The 18,900-nt window shown below is 39.0% G+C and overlaps 1 protein-coding gene across 1 annotated transcript; it reads left to right on the top strand.

Annotated features, from left to right (window-relative positions):
- The first annotated feature begins 978 nt into the window (after window positions 1-978).
- Window positions 979-18,256, top strand: LOC121415610 (myelin expression factor 2-like). Its single transcript, XM_041608891.1, has 12 exons — window positions 979-1,191; window positions 6,877-7,127; window positions 7,300-7,352; window positions 10,367-10,374; window positions 10,821-10,914; window positions 11,196-11,604; window positions 12,536-12,748; window positions 13,194-13,352; window positions 13,591-14,030; window positions 15,296-15,347; window positions 15,794-15,895; window positions 16,372-18,256. Exons 1-12 carry the CDS (start codon window positions 1,010-1,012, stop codon window positions 16,431-16,433), a joined length of 2,025 nt encoding a protein of 674 aa, XP_041464825.1. The 5' UTR covers window positions 979-1,009; the 3' UTR covers window positions 16,434-18,256.
- The last annotated feature ends 644 nt before the right edge of the window (window positions 18,257-18,900 follow it).

Below are 18,900 nucleotides of genomic sequence, written 5' to 3'. Positions count from 1 at the left end.
CAGAGGGGAATTTCATGCCTTAAACTGAATACATGCCAATATCAGTGTTATGCTCCATAAGACTGGTCTTGGACTCACCTTGTGACCTTATACCTGGCCTTGGGATTTGGGTAGGGGGAGGGCGTCATGCTAGTCTTGCTAGATGAGTCCAGGTAATCAATGAATCATCGTAATATGCTATGATCTTCGACCTGCGATCTTTCCCGGCCTCAAACAAATATGTGGCCTCGCTTTAATGTTCTTAATTGGCCTCAAAGAATTCGAATTCATTGGCCTGGCTCAAACTGGAATTGGTTCTGGGCAGGCATGAGCTTGCTTTTGACAGTCTAGCCCCTAAACCTGTGACCAAAAGTATATGCCATAGACTAAACAAAAGTTAAAAGAAATTGTAATAAATTAAGGAAAAGATCAAGGAAATCTTAGATGGGGAGGTGCTGGTGTAATTCTTTTTGTAGCGCTTTAAGACCGCGGGGGGGGCTCTTCCATTGACGAGACCATGCGTGACCCCAAAATGCGTAAATAGGTTCTCTTTTTCAAGATAGGGCAAATTAAAACAAGCAAAAAAAAGAAAAAAGTTTTAACCAAAAATTCAGGATATTGCGTCCCAGAAAAAAATAACTACAGCAACAGCAACAAGGAAAAAAGAAAGTGCTTCACTTTTCTATAGAGTGTAGTCTAATGTGCAAACCCTTCACTCGATTAAAGTGTCTGAATTGCAGCCTACTCATGCCTTGAGTGTCATTCATATCTGAATGACACGCGCCTTAAAACCCAAGCGAACAACAACAACAACAACAAACTGAACACTGATCTCGAACACTGATCTCGGAAGAGATCAGTGGTCCTCTCCGCAAGTTTCGTACGTGCTAGTCTTTGCGTGGAGACACGCTTGTTCATCAATTTTTCAATCAGGGTCTGTGCCTGCAGACTAACGTGAGTTACGGCGGCGCGGCGCGGCTTTAATTTTTTATGTTGCGCATGCGCAATATATAACATATTACAGGCAAACATGGCGAACGAAGTAAGTGCGGAACAGGGAGGCATGGAAGTTGCAATTGACGATGGCATTCCTGCGGATTCTTTCATGCAGGATAATATCGAAGATTTAGTTGCGATACAAACTGCTGCACTTGCTGAAGTTGCTAAACAGGAGCAAGAACAAGCGAAATCCCAAGAAAGGGAGCGATCAAGGTGAGAGCATTTGGCCATTATTACGAGTTGGCTTTATTCAGGTCTCAGACCACGCCACGCCATGCACGCGGCTGGCTTGAAGTGCTACGTATCGTACGTACTGCTAACGTTAGAGCTAAGCGTGGCTTGGTATGTTTCGACTGACACAAACTAAGTGACAGACTGACGCAGCACAGGCGCAGGTAGACAGCTGGCAGCCGTCTGTTTCGAGGAGTTTTTTAACTTTTTTTTTTATTTCTCCTCGTACACAGACGGCTCGCTATCGTGCAGCCACCAGATTAGGGGACTTGCAATGCAAAATCCCCCCGTCGGGGCTTTTCAATTTTTGTCTTTAATGAATAAAAATTTCGAAAATAATAGTGACCAGAGTGCAAATTTATATTCCCTCTTGGCATCAATTGCCAAAAAACGGAGAAAAATGAAGTTAAAAGGAACAAAAACAGTGACTTACCTCGGCTGTCGCGCAAATTCACTTCCCCGTTTTATCCGATCTTAAGTACATAAACATATGGCCATTGAGTCCCCTGTACAGATCGCGCTAGAACTTCGGTCTCTGTATTTGGTGAGTGAAGCCAATGGAGTTCAGCTGAACAACCAACATAATAACAGAGACCGAAGCTTTTGGTCTAAGGCGCAGGGTACCTCGGCTCGAGCGAAGTTCATGCAGGCTCCACTGCACTTCATTTCCGCTACACTAACAACCACTCCAGTCTCCACCTGCCCGAACTTACTGTTCGAGACGGTGAACTCGATCGTACATTCAGAGTCAAAAAGCCGGAAATCATGTAGGCCTATATCGTTAAAAAAATATATAAGAAAGACTCTTCACCCAGCCGTATTTCACTCCATGTCCATCCTCCGGTTATCCTCAAAATTTGTGATTTTGGGCCAGTATCTTTTTCCTCACGTATTATGCACGGCTAATTTCAAAATATCGCATGCGATCGGTTTGACCTACGACCAATCGCCATCGCATGCGATGTTTTGAGCTACCTCGTAGCCAAAATTACCCCTGTTCACCAAGTTTAAAATTTCACAGTCTAACGTTACTTTTGTTTTGATAAGGATTTTTGTTGTCATCCACACACAAAAGTTCAACTTCAAATGGGCTTCTGACTTCAATGTTGTAAATCGGATCAAAAATCAGATCGAAAATCGGATCGGCAGTTAAGCTTCTAAAATCGAAATCAAATCGAAAATCGAATCGGCGATGTTTAAAAATAAAGGAATACATAAAACTTTTGTTCTCGGTCGCGCGCATCTTCTTGACAAAGTCACAAAGACGAATGTTTAGGAATGGAAGTCGCCGACATGCGCGATCGTTTGGAAAGGGTTTTGAGGTGTTACTGCTTTACAACAAAATGAGTGATTGTTATTAGAAAGAAAACCGAATGACGCATCTTCCGAGCAAAGGAAAATAATTCTCATAGATCACAGGTCAATGAACGATCGGCGGGACATCTTTTTAAAGTATTTTTAAGCTGAGCTCAGCTCAGTTCGCTCATGTGATTACAGCCACGCCCAAAATCCATTCCAAAGTACACCCATTTTGTGAAAATAGCTTACTTGTATATCATGTCTCCGAATCAGTCCTCGAAAAAGTTAAGTCACGCCTCAGTATCGATCTTTCTGTATACCCGCCCTCTCAACAATATCAGTGAATTACCAAATGCGCGCAAGCACACAATACAAGATAGTTTTGGGGCAGAGCCGAAAACTGGTACCGCCCAGACATGAACGGCCGGGCTGCGCGTTTCCGTTTTACACCCTGGCGAAGGCATTTTCCGGAAAAGTAGCAAAAGAGCGACTAGTGAAGAGTCTACACACGTCGCTGGTTGCATGCAGCGGTGACACAGGCGAGTCCACCACACCGCATGCAATTTGCACAGTTACTGATCAGAGCACAGAGTTCCTCGGCACTTCATGTACAGAGAGAGCGGCAGTCAGGAGTGAAATCCGAACATGCTTTTGCAGTCGCGTTGTTTATGATAGTTTTTTTTCTAAAAATAAATTATTAACTAAATGAATAGAATGACAGACAAAATCAAAATAAACAGATACTTATAATGGAAAGACAAATTGAAGTTTGATGGATTGATACACTTATAGCTGCCGAAAGATAGATATAGAAGACTGATAAATAGATAGAGACAAGATAGACAGACAGATAGATAGATAGAAATAGAGAGGGAGAGAGAGAGAGAGAGAGAGATGGATAGATAGAGGGAGAGAAAGAGGGAGAGATGGATGGATAGATAAACAGAGAGAGGGGGAGAGACAGAGAGGGCGGTATAGAGGGAGGGGGGAGAGAAAGAGAGAGAGAAGGATAGAGGGAGAGAGAGAGAGAGAGATGTTGTAGATAGAAATATGGACGGACAAAGAGAAAGAGAGAAAAAAGACAGACAGATGCTAGAGAAGGAGAGATATAGAATTTGAGAGACAGATAGATGTTAGATAGAGAGAAAGATAACAAGAGAGACAGAGAAGATAGACAAATTAACAGATAGATAGATACATAGATAGATATATAGATAGAGAGAAATAGAGAAAGACAGACAGATGGATAGATAGAGATAGATGAGAGATAGATAGATGTTAGATAGATAAAGAGGGAGAGAGACAAAGAATATTAACAAATTAACAGATAGATAAGTTAAAAAAATAGATAGATAGAGAGAATAAGAGAAAGACAGACAGATGGATAGATAGATAGATAGATAGAGAGAGAGAGATATTAAATAGATAATTAAAGAATGAGAGAGACAGAGAAGATTATTAACAAATTAACAGATAGATAGATACTCTAGTTAAAAAATAGATAAATAGATAAATAGAGAATTTGAGAGATAGATTGATGTCAGATAGATCAAGAATGAGAGAGAAGAGCGACAAATTAACAGATAGATACTGTAGTTACATCATAGGTAGGTAGAGAGAGAGAGAAATAGAGAAAGACGGACAGATTGATGGATAGATAGAGAGAGATAGAGAATTTGAGATAGATAGATGTTAGATAAAGAATGAGAGAGACAGAGAAGATTATGAGATAGATACTGCAGTTACATAGATAGATAGACATGATAGAGATAGAATTTGAGAGATAGATTTATAGACAGATAGAGAGACAGACAGACATCAGCAAATCGGCAAGGCAAATGATGAAGGCAAACATTCGTATTGAACCTGGAAAGTATAAGCTCAGCTGCATTTGCAAGTACGGTATGTTCTGCGGATAACTTCGGTGCGGACTTTGGATCGCGCGCCCAGCTGATAACGTAAACAAACGTAGACTCTTCACTAGTCGCTTTTTGGCTACTTTTCCGGAAAATGCCTTCGCCAGGGTGTAAAACGGAAACGCGCGGCCGGGCTAGCGCAAAATTCTTTACTTTATGCCTTTTGGCATGTGCACGTGGTGGGTTTGATTGATTGACAGTGCTATTCTTTGAATTAGCTCACTAGCTGGATTAATGAATAATATCAGGGCAAGTATGGCTTACATAATACGTACAACACGCAACTCATCCATGCACACACACAGCTCTCAAATTCCCTTGCAATTATTCGTCCCTTGGTCGTGTGTGCACTTATGGGCGGGATTTAAGCAGGGCAATCACTAGCATCATGGACCTATTAGCATATATACAACACAGCATTCAATCATACACTTTTCTCAAACTCCCTTGCTATTCGTCCATTGTATACACTCATGGGTGGGATTTATCAGCGAAAGCACTAGCGTACATAATACGTACAACACATTCATGCACCCACGTGGTCACACACAGCTCTCAAACTCCCTTGCTATTTGTCCATTGTATACACTCATCATGGGCGGGATTTGCGTAAGCACTAGCATACATAATGCCTACAACACATTCATGCAGTCATACACCCATGCAGTCACACACAGCTCTCAAACTCCGTTGCTATTGGCCATTGTGTGCACTCATGGGCGGGATTTATCAGCAAAAGCACTAGCATACATAATGCATGTTTATTCTTGCACCCATGCGGTCACACACAGCTCTCAAACTCCCTTGCTATTCGTCCATTGTATACACTCATGGGCGGGATTTATCAGCACTAGCATACATAATGCGTACAACACATTCATGCAGTCATACACCCATGCAGTCACACACAGCTCTCAAACTCCATTGCTATTGGCCATTGTGTGCACTCATGGGCGGGATTTATCAGCATAAGCACTAGCATACATAATGCATGTTTTATTCTTGCACCCACGTGGTCACACACAGCTCTCAAACTCCCTTGCTATTCGTCCATTGTATACACTCATGGGCGGGATTTATCAGCACTAGCATACATAATGCGTACAACACATTCATGCAGTCATACACCCATGCAGTCACACACAGCTCTCAAACTCCATTGCTATTGGCCATTGTGTGCACTCATGGGCGGGATTTATCAGCATAAGCACTAGCATACATAATGCATGTAATATTCATGCACCCATGCGGTCACACACAGCTCTCAATCTTCATTGCTATTGGCCTTTGTGTGCACTCATGGGCGGGATAAATGACAATCCCAGTACAAGTACATGTTCCTTGTTTGTATTATACAATACATTCATCTAAAGTTCCACTCCCACCATACCAGTCAGCGCAGCTACCGGTAGGTCATAAGTAGGTCAACTTGTTGCGAGTCTTTTCTGACATTCCAGGAATCTGATTGTTCGAACTATTCCATTGTTAACAAGCTCTAAATAGAACAATCTTGAAATATGTTCTGACTGCACTGTAACTAGATCTATGCCGATTTTTATATCCGATTTTTTCCTTCAAGGGGCATGATCGAAGATCGGCAGGTGATCGCCGATTGTTGTGAAATCGAATGGAATCGGTTGCCGATTGCAAAATCGGTTACAAGCTTACTTCTGACCTCAGTGAGACAAAATTTTGGGTGGAAAAAAATTATGCTTATGTTCGTGTTTCTTTTATTCTTTTTGCAAAGCAAGTCTCATAATTTGGGGATTGTCTCCCATATTGGAGAGAGTCTCCCATATTGGCTGTGCACCTCTACTGCTCAGAGCTACCAAGTCTCATGCATTCAGGTTCCGTTTCACGCACGACACCCTTTTCTCTGACCGTCTCACTTATTGGGAGCCGACAGAACCAACATTATTTTTTACTAGATAAAAATATAGAGATTGAAAAAAACAATTTTCTTGAAATTTTACTTTCCACCAATAGAGGGCCTTCACAAGAATATGCCCAAAATTCAGCTCTTTGAGCGCTCTGGTGAATACAAAAAATGATCCCCAAGTTACTAATGAAAAATAAATTGGAACTATGGAAATGAGTATTTTCGGTTACAAAATTGGTATTTAAATTATTTTTTTAAATGTGTGTTATACTGCATGGATCCACATAGATTCCCCACAGGCAGGGTGGTTGCAGTGAACAGGTGCCATGCGCAGCCATATAGCTGGCTAGGCACACAAGCCAGGCAACCCATGGCATGCAGTACTACTTAATTTAGGGAGCTGAGATGCCAAGTCTGGCTCCTAAGAAATCTCACATAGAACTTCAAAAAAATCTAAGTACATGTAAATTTCACATTTCATACCAATCATGCAATTCTTATGTACATAATTACTAAGATATGGTGTAAATGAGTAGGGATTATTCTCTGTTACCAATTGGTTTTACAACCTAGGTCGCCCACAGATAAGAGGAGAAAGAGGTCAAGGAGCAGAGATCGTGGAGGCAGGGGCGGTCGAGATAGAGGAGGGGACCGTAGGAGAGACAGAGACAGGGGGAGAGATGGGGGAAGGTCTAGACCCACATACACAAGCATCCCAGGTGCCAAGAGGAATAAAGTGATCCGTTATGACTGCTGTGTTTTCATCAGCAATATTGAATACAAGGTGACATGGCAAGAACTCAAAGATATACTCAAAAGGCATGGTAAGTCCACACAAATTATTTTCAAATTTAGTAATGCACTTTGAAGGTAATGAATTAAACCTCAACACAACTCTACCTCTTTATGTCTTGAATATTCAAGAATGCTATTCAATTAGTAATTGCATGTTTATTATTTGCTTCTAATTCTAGTATTTCACTCTTTAATCCCCAGTTGGAGAGGTTGGCTATGTGGAGTTATTCTGCAACAGTGATGGGACATCTAAGGTAAGCATCTTGTGATATCTACATCCCAATAATGATATGAAATCAGATATTTGTATTAATTTCTATATATATTGTGACAAAGATTACAATTATCGAGTGTATCTCTCTGAGGATAATTTGGTAATAACAAGAAGAGAAATTAAAGGAAAATTGGTGAAGGTTTGATTGAAATCCATCAAACAAAAAGGGAGTAATGAAAAAAGAGGAGGAAGGGGGACAGGGAGCAGAGATAAAAACAAAATGGGCAACTTTTAGTCATGTTGTATGTCATCTTGTTCATGTAAATGAAAAACACCCAAGAAGGAAAAAAACGGGTGGGGGGTTCCAATTCATGCAGACACTTTCAAGATGTCTGATTGAAAGAGCATGATTTACATTAGACAGCTGGCAGCCGTCTGTTTCGAGGAGTTTTTTAACATTTTTTTTTTTTTTCTCCTTGTACACAGACGGCTCCCTATCGTGCAGCCACCATTAGGGGACTTGCAATGCAAAATCCCCCGTCGGGGCTCTTCAATTTTTGTCTTTAATGAATAAAAATTTAGAAAATTAACGCGACCAAAATGCAAATTAATATTCCCTCTTGGCATTAATTGCCAAAAAACAGAGAAAAATCAAGTTAAAGGGAACAAAAACAGTGACTTACCTTCGCTGTCGCGCAAATTCACTTCCCCGTTTCATCCGTTTTTAAGTACATAAACAGATGGCCATTGAGTCCCCTGTACAGATCGCGCTAGAACTTTGGTCTCTGTATTTGGTGAGTGAAGCCAACGAAGTTCAGCTGAACAACCAACATAACATAGACTTAAGCTTTTGGTCTAGATTTCCATGTACTTCTCCTGAGTAGTATATTGTATGGTATAAATCTGTAACTTGGGTGTTTCTGGTAACTTCATTGTTTTGAAGCTTTAGCTGAATAATGACATCTGGACTTTTTTTTTTGGGGGGGGGCTTCATTTTGTAACATATCACAGACACGGGTGACAAGTGTGATCTAATGGCTCAAATTTTTTTCCTGCAAATTAATTGTAGCCAATGCCTCTTAACCCTATTTTCGACAAATATGCATGTGCATGTGAATTGGTAAAATAATAATACTTTTGGAAACATTTTTTTGTCAGTATCTATGTCCTGTACACTATTTGTTTGAGGAAAAATACAGCATCAATGACATCAATATGGAGGATGAAAACTGATCAAATGAAATTTCAGATGGTGTCCTGCATGGTGTGTTTCAACACACCACTTCCATTTTTTTTTCAGTTGCTAGTACAAGATGGAGATTATGGCAATATGATTTTTTTGTCTCACCTGCGAAGCAAAGTGAGACTATAGGCGCCGCTTTTCCGACGGCGGCGGCGGCGTCAACATCAAATCTTAACCTGAGGTTAAGTTTTTGAAATGACATCATAACTTAGAAAGTATATGGACCTAGTTAGTAAAACTTGGCCATAAGGTTAATCAAGTATTACTGATCATCCTATTAGAGTTTCATGCCACATGACCAAGGTCAAAGGTCATTTAGGGTCAATGAATTTAGACCATGTTGGAGGAATCAACATCGAAATCTTAACCTGAGGTTAAGTTTTTGAAATGTCATCATAACTTAGAAAATATATGGACCTAGTTCATGAAACTTGGACATAAGGTTAATCAAGTATCACTGAACATCCTGCATGAGTTTCACATCACATGACCAAGGTCAAAGGTCATTTAGGGTCAATGAACTTTGGCCGAATTGGGGATATCTGTTGAATTCCCATCATAACTTTGAATATTTATGGATCTGATTCATGAAACTTGGACATAATAGTAATCAAGAATCACTGAACATTTTGTGCAAGTTTCAGGTCACATGATCAAGGTCAAAGGTCATTTAGGGTCAATGAACTTTGGCCGAATTGGGGATATCTGTTGAATTCCCATCATAACTTTGAAAGTTTATGGATCTGATTCATGAAACTTGGACATAATAGTAATCAAGCATCACTGAACATTTTGTGCAAGTTTCAGGTCTCATGATTAAGGTCAAAGGTCATTTAGGGTCAATGAACTTTGGCTGAATCGGGGGTATCTGTTGAATTCCCATCATAACTTTGAAAGTTTATGGATCTGATTCATGAAACTTGGACATAATAGTAATCAAGCATCACTGAACATTTTGTGCAAGTTTCAGGTCTCATGATTAAGGTCAAAGGTCATTTAGGGTCAATGAACTTTGGCTGAATCGGGGGTATCTGTTGAATTACCATCATAACTTTGAAAGTTTATTGGTCTAGTTCATTAAACTTGGACATTAGAGTAATCAAGTATCACTGAACATCAGAGTAACCAAGTATCACTGAACATCCTGTGCGTGTTTCAGGTCACATGTCCAAGGTCAAAGGTCAATGAACTTTAGCCGAATTGGGTGTATCTGTTGAATTACCATCATAACTTTGAAAGTTTATGGATCTGATTCATGAAACTTGTACATAAGAGTAATCAAGTATCACTGAACATCCTGTTCCAGTTTCAGGTCACATGATCAAGGTCAAAGGTCATGTAAGGTCAATGAACTTTGGCCATGTTGGGGTTTTTTGTTGAATAACAATCATATCTCTGTAAGTTCATTGGTCTAGTTCATAAAAAGAGGACATAAGAGTAACCATGTATCACTGAACATCTTGTGCGAGTTAGAGTAGTATGCAAAGTCAGCACTGCTGCTATATTGAACCGCGTGATGCAGGTGAGACGGCCAGAGGCATTCCACTTGTTTGCTTACTATACAAGTTCACCAATTTGTTGAAATTTCTAATTCCAGTGTAGATGTAGTATTGCTTCACATGAAAGAATTTACCAGAGTCCTAAATTTTGATAATTTTTTTTCTAAATGAACCATTTAAAAAAAAATCAACATCTGAATCTGGCCAAATTATTTGATTAATAAATGATAAGTAAATGCTTACAATCTCTTCATTTTTTTTATTCCCATCTCTCTACTCTTTGCCTGCTGTTGGCTTCGTTTCTGAAATCAGGGTTGTGCGTAAGTATAAAATATTAATTATTTATTCACTTTTGCATAATGATATTTAAACAGCCCATGCTAGTCAGATTGTATCAAGAGTTGGGTAATGATGGTATCTTAACTTTTGTGTAAATCTTATCATTCTGTATACCTTTGGGAAATTAAATTCCAGGGGGGGGGGGTAATTTTATAAATGCATTTTGGCATTGTATCTAAACAAAACTACACAAAATTTATGATCCCCTCTAAGTACAAATGGCATAGCTCTTTATTGAAAATATGTCAAGCAAAAATATATAATTATGGTACTATAGAGTGGTAGTATACTTAGACTGATCTTTACTAGCAAATAAAATTTGTCAATAGTGCTACATAAATAATGATATTATTATTGTTGTTACTAGATGTGATTGTGTTAAAGCTATAAATGTTAGAGTGATGGTATTACATATTTTCTCTGACAGGTTTGTGGAGTTTAAGAGCCGAGATGATGCAAAGAAAGCACTTACAGAGATGGATCGCTTTGAAGTCCACAACAGAAAGCTGGTTGTGAAAGAGGTAAAACTTGAATTTGCTGTTGGATAATACAAATGTAGATAGGGTGGGGTCTTGTATTCATTCGCATTGCAAGAAGAAGTCAAGCATGATTTTTAATCAGTTCGAACAAAAGAGCCATTCTGTCATAACGAGTGTTTTATGCCCGAAATTTTCCAAGCCAAGGATTACTAGCTTCCTTGTTTTTCTGGAATTGTATCTTAACATGTACATGGTCATTGATAGCAAATCTGTTTGAAATCACTTGTACAAAGAGGCTTTATTTTTAACCTAATTTCATCCAGGACTCCGAGGGTCGGCACAGTGAGAAATACTTCAGGCAGCGTGAAGCCGAGGAGAAGGCCAAGACCGTGCTTACCCCACAGCTTCTGAACCAGCTGAACCTGGACCCAAACAATCTGTGTGACACTGTCTTTGTGGCTAACATCCCGTTCGATGTCTCTTGGAGAAAACTCAAGGATGTCTTCAAGGTTGCCGGCCCTGTTGCAAGGGTAGAGATCATGGAAGAGAAGGGCAAGAGCAGAGGGATGGCCACTATTCAGTATGAGACCGTTCTGGCTGCTGTCAATGCCATTTGCATGTTGGATCGTCAGACCTTGTATGATCGCCGTATGGCTGTCAGGATGGACAAGGAAAAAGTCAGAACTACTGGTGGTGTGAAGGAACCTGCTCCCAGACCACCTCCTCTCCCAAGTATGTATAGTTCCTTGTTATGATAGAGTGATTTCTTTAGCTAGCCATGTTGATCTGAAGTGGGTATATTGTATGGCTTTTGACACAATAGTGATTATCTCTTGCAATGTTTTTGGCAGTGGATGGGTAATGGCTATGTTACTAGAGGTCCACCATTAAATGGCAAATGTAATTATCACACTAGATATGGCTTTTGAAAGCTTTCAGCTGGAAATCTGTTTGTTTTTTGAGCCATGCACACAGTCGTACCTCTTTGCAGCACAATGGGTTGAAGATGGAAGTTGAATTCATCTTCTCTGTACACCAAAACACAAGTGAACATATTGATTGTAGGATTTTTACATGATATTGACACAAGCATTTTACTGATTATTTCCTATCTAGTCTTAGTCTTCACCCGCTTCGTGCATTTTCCTTTTGTTCCATTCCCAGAAGATTTAATCTTCGTTCATCTGCAACTTTTTTGTCTGCTAACCATTTGGTGTTGACTTTTTTGATCCCACTATATCCATTTTGTCTAATAATATCCTTTACTATTTAGTCTATATGGTTAAACAAACTGTATACCAAATTTTTATTTGACATGCACAAAGCAAGAGTAGGTGTATTGGAAATTAGATCATCTTGGCATTAAGCGAAGTGGAATACATGTAGACTAAGTGGGTATTAGACCATATTAAGTGTAGATGACATGGCAATTAGACCAAATTGTTAATAGAAAAAAATTAGTTTAGCCCGTATGGTATTATACTATGTACCAGTGAGACCAATTAGGATCTCTAATATAATGAAATGTCTTGAAACAGTTTTGACCCAGAGATTTCCAGCGCAGGAATAATATGCAGTTGTGCATACGGAATACAGTGTCAGTCGGATATGAAGTAGTCCATATATTGTTACCTGTCCAATCTGTTGAAACTTGCATGAACAGGTGGCCTGAGCAGCATTGGACCTAGCATTGAGTCTTTGGCTGGAGGTGGACCAGGGCAAGACTTAGGTATGATAGGAGGAGGAGGTGGAGGAGGCAGCGGAGGTATGTCAGATCTTGGTGGTTTTGGCGGAGGAAGCAGTCTTCCCCAAGGACTTGGCGGAATAGGGAGCTTAGGAGGAGGTCTCAGTGGTCTGGGGTTCAGTGGACTTGGAGGTAGGTCACTCTCATGAATTTTGGGAAAGTAGTTTAATTAATTCATTGTTTCTGCATCACCCCTCTGCAAAGGGTATTTAACCCTATTTTTACTGGGCTATTGCGCGGTTACCGCAAAAACCAAACTTTCTGATTTGGGGTTTTATGAGGGCAAAAAGATTGACAAGTGATCTGATTAGTTTTGGTGTTACTGGTCGACAGTCATTTATATAATGTATTTTTGACAATTTTTAGAAGTTGAATGTGTATTATATTTTAGACCTGGTAATGATGGAGGCGTAACTTTTAACTGAGTGTGGTTGAAAAGCAGTTGGGTCACAGTTATCATTTATATACCTGTATGAATTAAGTAATAAGCCTGCATTTCTGTGTAGCAGTTTCCAGTCATATTTTATATTAGAAGTTCATCTAAACAGTGGTACCATGTCTTTCATTGCTATTACAGGAGGTGGCCTTAGCCAGAACCTTGGCCAGGGCTTGAGTAGTGGACTAGGGAGCAGTCTTGGCTCTTATGGTGGTTCTGGAATGAGCAGCAGTCTTGGTTCTAGTGGTCTTGGGGGTCTAGGTGCATTAGGGAGTCTTGGAAGCAGTGGCAGTGGATTAGGTAAGATAACCCAGAACCTAAAGAGCAAAGACGGACAGTCATGGAAGTTCTTTGGCAATTATAATCATGATTTTTGTAAATACCTCTGTCTAAGCTAAGTATACTCTTGGAACAATATGTGACTGAATCTCATTGCTGAAATGCACTTTTTAATACTGATCCTTTAACATTGTCGATTATCTATGTTAAAAAGATTTGTTCCTGTTTACATGTACATATACTACTCTCATTTACGCAGGTCTCGGTAGTTCAGATCTTGGTAGGAATGGTTCCGGTCTAGGAAGCTTGGGAGGATTCGATCTGGGCATTGGTTCCGGGAGCATGGGTGGCAGGAGCCAGAGCCTGCTGGGGAGCAACAGTGACCGCATGGACAGGGGAAATCCAATGGGGCTGCCTAGTCTCTACGGGAACAACGATATGGACTTCATGGACAACCATGACAGAGACAGGGGCCTTGGTGGCAGAGGAGGAGACGTAGGTGATGGTGGAAGGGACAGGTACAGGAACCGTGACCAAGGAGGTAACAGAAGGGATCGAGATCGAGACAGGGGTGGTAGGCGAGATAGGGGTGATAGGAATGACAGACGTGGAGGAGGTTCTGGCGATGGCGGTCGAGGCCGAGATAGGGGAGAGAAAGGAATGCCCAAGGAGGGTGGCACCCAAGTCTTTGTGCGCAATGTGAGTTACTTTAATCCTAAAAAGACTGGGGGGGGGCTGATTCAGCCCCCCCTCGACATTTTTCGCGATAAATCCGCCGCGCAAAATTTTTTGACCGCGTCGCTCACTGACTTTTTACTTTCAAGTCTCGCGCAACTTTTGAGACCAAAATTGTGACCCCCGGGTACGCGGTTCGGAAATTACGCAACATTTCGTAAGTGCATGCACACCCAAAATTACTCAAAAACGTGAATTTGTGTACAAATCCAATGCAAATAGTGTTTTTAACCAAAATTCATAAATGTATCATTATTTTTCCTTTTACTGCTTAAAATCAATTAATTTTATCTTTTTTATGGTCCAAATAAAGTCTCCGACAATTTCCATTGAAAAAACAATAAAAAACAAAAAGTCGAAAAACAAAGAAATACATAAGAAATTTAGAAAACAATAGAATACATAAGAAAATAAATGTGATGTTGAATTTTTTTTAAAATAAATTTGATCAGATGCCTATCTAGAGTATGTGAAACAAAAATTAGCATTTCAGGGGCATTATTTTATTAATTACAGCAAACTTATGATTTTACGCATAAATTAGCATAATTAATCAAACATGAGATTTTTGCAGAATTTGATGTTACAGTTTTGTAGATAATGCCATGGGTAACGCGTGTGCCAATTTTCGTCGCGATCGCGCGATCGACGGCCGAGATCATAAGGGGGGGCTGAATCAGCCCCCCCCCCCAGTCTTAGGCGTCGAAATAGCCCAGTCTATTTAGGGTTAATACTTCATTTTATATTTTCATGGATGCCCTATTAAATGGCATAGTTAAGTTGCCCCTCTCATTAGCTTTGGAGATTTTTTGTGTCCTATGTAATTATCCCATTTGCACTGTATTATAGACGTGTGCCTGCTGGAAAAGTGGCCTTGCCCTAAACATGTCAAAATTTGATAATATGGGGTATTTATATTGCACACATATCCACCTTGTAAGTTGCTCAAGGCGTTCCTATATTTAAGGCCTTTGTTAGTGAAATTATTTTACCAATCCTTTGTAAATTCAGTGATGACCTGAGGATTGGTTTAGAATCTTTTGTAATGAGATTTAATCTGTAAACCAAAAATGCATGTATATGTATATATGTAAATTGCCAAAATTAATCTCTTGGAAGTTCACAGTGGAGATGATGTGGAGCTAAGGGGTTCTGTCAAATGACCAAAATAACACTACATCATCAGATATAAAGACTAAAATATATCTTTCGCGTTTGTTTTTATGCAGATCCCATTTTCGTACTCCTGGCAAAAACTGAAGGAAGTCTTCAGGGATGCTGGTAAGTGATGATTTACAACAGGCAACCAGAAAACTTGGAAAAGTCTCATGCGTTGCCTAATTGTGCAGAATTCTATTTGTATTACTCCTGTATGTGGTTGTATTCAATGTATGGTTTGTCTTAAAATGTAAAACAGTTTTTTTCTTTAATTTTCCAATTTTTTACAAGAACACTCATTAGTTGAGGGGGAAAAGGTTATTGCACTATATCAAATTTTGTTTCTACCCATGTTTAGAAAGTCAGAAATCGACACTGCTTTTACATTTTCATATTGATTTTCCCTGCCTACTTTCTTCGTTTCAGTGTTAGCATGCATGTGTGTGTGTTACCCTCAAACAAATGTGTAATTGAAATGATCTCTCATAAACCGTTTTTTAGGTAATGTTATTTTTGCATCTGTCACATCTTCCAAAGAATAATTGTCACGGTCTGTGTTCTCTGTTTAGGTAATGTTACTTTTGCATCTATCAAGAATGACGACAGAGGGCAGTCTCGTGGATTTGGAACGGTTCGATTTTCAAGTCCCATGGAGGCCCAGAATGCAATCAGTATCCTTGAAAAGATCATGTAATGGTTGGAAACCATTATGACCACATAAATGTCCTGTATGGGATGTGAAAGGGCATTTTGGTCCCATTTTGTCAGAAATTCTGCAGAGTATTTGTGTGTGAGTCCATATATTTGGGGGTATTTTGCGCAATACATGCATTGATGCTGAATGAACAAAATTTGATTCTGACATGGTTGCTGTTACAATTTTGTGTATCATATCACATGAATGAATAGTTATCCCAACATACAATCTCCTTTACTTTGTAAAATACTGCAAATAATGTACAACCACTTAATGTTGTGATAAACATCAATCTTTTGATCAACATCTAAGATTTGTACAAGACAACTGTTGTGAGTGCTCTTGTTCATTTTCAAAAAGGTATATAAATAAAAGGATGTCTTTTAAGTCAGTGATTTTAGATACATTTAAAACTGTAGTGAATGTTTGTCCTTGACCACATATTATCAGACATGAAATCAGGATCCCTCCAGGAAGGACGTGAAATTGAAGTCTCTTTGGATTGCTACTGAGAACAGCGTAAAGATATTTCTCCACTGTTTCTCTCTTTCTCTCTTATTTTGTCGCTCTTTCTCTTTTCCCCTCCTTTTTCCTGTCTTTCTCACACACTTCCCCTCCTTTCTATCTGGGTTTTAAGTGCCCTCTGCTCATAACGCTTGCTTCTTTCGTCATTTATGCTTGTACATATCGCCATCTTGTCTTCTGTTTTATGGTGCACAATCCAAGCAGTTTTGTTGGGTCTGCTTCCTGCGTCTCCTGTTCAGAAATCCTTTCCCTTCTTGGCATTTTCCTGCAACTGTTGACTTCTGATGCAGCAATTTGGTCATGATGTTTGAGTGGCAGAAGTCATATGTGTGGGTTACTTCAAAGAGCTATGTAGTGTCTCATAATTCACTGTAAGTTTTGAAATGCCGCCTGGAATCTTAGTTTGTATCATTTTTGCATTCTTCATTGTTCCTTCAAAAAGAATACAGATTTATTATTGCAGCTCGTAAAATTCCTCTATATGTCATATTTTTATTGCTTGTATGAATTTTAAGAAAAATTGATTGGTTGGAAGGGTATCAGTTTGGTAATTTTTCAGATTTTTATGTGTAGACATTCCATTTCCTACAGCAAGAGTTGTTTTATATCTATCAAAGGTGATAAGTGCGCTCCATGTGAATTCCATAGGATCTGTTTACTAAAAGCAACTGCTGTGTTGGCTGATATTCATGGCTTCCATCCTACTTACAAAGTAATTTTTAAAATGTGATTTCTTTATTTGGATTTGGCCAACCGTTGTGGCTGATTTATTAATAATCATTGACAAAACAAAGGTATATGCATTTTTTTATTTTGCTGGGGACTTTTATTGGAAAAGGTTGATTTGTTTGAATTGTACCATCTTTTCCCAGCACAGATTTCTTTTCATTTTTCCCTTGAATATTCTGGATTGAGGAATTCTTGGTTGAAAGTTTTGTAACCGTTCCTTGATCAGTAGTGATGATGCTTTGGAGACTGGAATGAAATAGTAATAATATTTAATTTTTAATTCGTTGGTTTGCCTTCGTTATGATTAGCTGGAAAATGTCAGGATGAAAGCAGAGAAGAGTAGCATTTATTCATTGTAAATAATCAAATAGACTTCACCGCTGCATTCATTCTTTTGTTTGCGTGAATCTGTGGATGTCCAATTTTACTCTGTAGATCTTCTTGTAAAGATGTAATAAGAAAATGTTTTAGAAGATCGTCTTTGCCCGTGTCAATTTGTATGAAGGAAAATCAATTGAGATAATTTGGGAAGATAAGTATGTATATATGATATATCTCCTCGAGAAATCATGAAAATTTAATAGATGTATCTTTGAGTGGCTATTGCATCATAAGAATTTAATTTCCATCCTTCCGAACTTACTATTCAGTTTGAAGTCAGCAAATTTATATATTGTGCACATGATGGAAGTGATGCTCCTAGATATGAGTAATGGACTGTGTCTGCTCAATTCTTTAGTCTAATCCAGTTGTATATGAACTATTTTACATCAGAAAATTTGCAAAATGTTAATGCTCTAATTATACAAAATTTCTTATTCTCTGAGGAATTAACTTGAAGAAGATGGAGTTTGTAGGTCAAGTGTTTCAGCACATTTATTTAACAGCACAATATTTTTCTCTGTGATTACTCCGTTCTCTGAATTTCATATGAGGAATGTTACTGGACAGTTTGGTAAACATCATCATACAGTTGTAAATAATTACTTTTTAATTTTACATTTGTTGTCATTTTTTTGTTCTGATTCATTTGATGGATGTGTTGTCAAAATTAAAGCATTTCTGTAGTCAATAGAAGATATATCAAGTATGCTGATGCCGTTTTTCTCCATTGGAAGAGTCTTTGTGCTGTTGAAGACTGTGATTTGTGTGTGTGGTTACTTGCAGAAAGGCGCAAGGAATATATCAATCATGCTTCTATCATTCCCAGTGTTCAATATCGCTCAAGTTCCCAAAGAAGATTCTAGCTACGTTCAGCCAATTTCTTCACAATACTTTTTGTGAAGCAATGTAGCCATTAAGGAAGTCTAATTGCAGATTTTGAGTTTGTGTTTTCAACCCAGGCATTGAAAAACAAAAAAGAGAATGATTATGTTAACGGCTTGGCTTAGCATTCTCAAGATCTGTAGATGATCTTTAGCGATAGGGTTTCTCTGCAACGTCGAAATGAAAAGGAATGATTAGTCTCCCTAAGAAGAAACATCAAATTTTTCTACCATGGATCTTCGTATCTGGAGTTGTGAATAAATACTGTTATTCATCATGGTGTACAAAATTGAAGTGCAACAAATTTTTTTCGAGGAATAAGATCCTAGAAGTGGAACATCAGCATAAAGAATCCCTCCTCTCTTCCGATGTTGCTCTACATTGATTCTTCTGCCTGGCACTCGTCTACCTACCCTGAAGTTGGATGGATAGATTTTGTTTAAAAATCGTTTTCCTGAC

Source organism: Lytechinus variegatus, chromosome 5 (assembly GCF_018143015.1).
Source record: "Lytechinus variegatus isolate NC3 chromosome 5, Lvar_3.0, whole genome shotgun sequence".
NCBI lineage: Eukaryota > Metazoa > Echinodermata > Echinoidea > Temnopleuroida > Toxopneustidae > Lytechinus > Lytechinus variegatus.
This window is presented reverse-complemented; position numbering and strand designations above follow the sequence as displayed.

Bases quoted from the DNA above. Each gene is read 5' to 3' on its own strand.
- LOC121415610 (XM_041608891.1), top strand. From the start codon at position 1,010: ATGGCGAACGAAGTAAGTGCGGAACAGGGAGGCATGGAAGTTGCAATT. The intron at 10,915-11,195 runs GTAAAACTTGAA...AATTTCATCCAG, and splicing joins GAAAGCTGGTTGTGAAAGAG to GACTCCGAGGGTCGGCACAG. The intron at 13,353-13,590 runs GTAAGATAACCC...TCATTTACGCAG, and splicing joins AAGCAGTGGCAGTGGATTAG to GTCTCGGTAGTTCAGATCTT.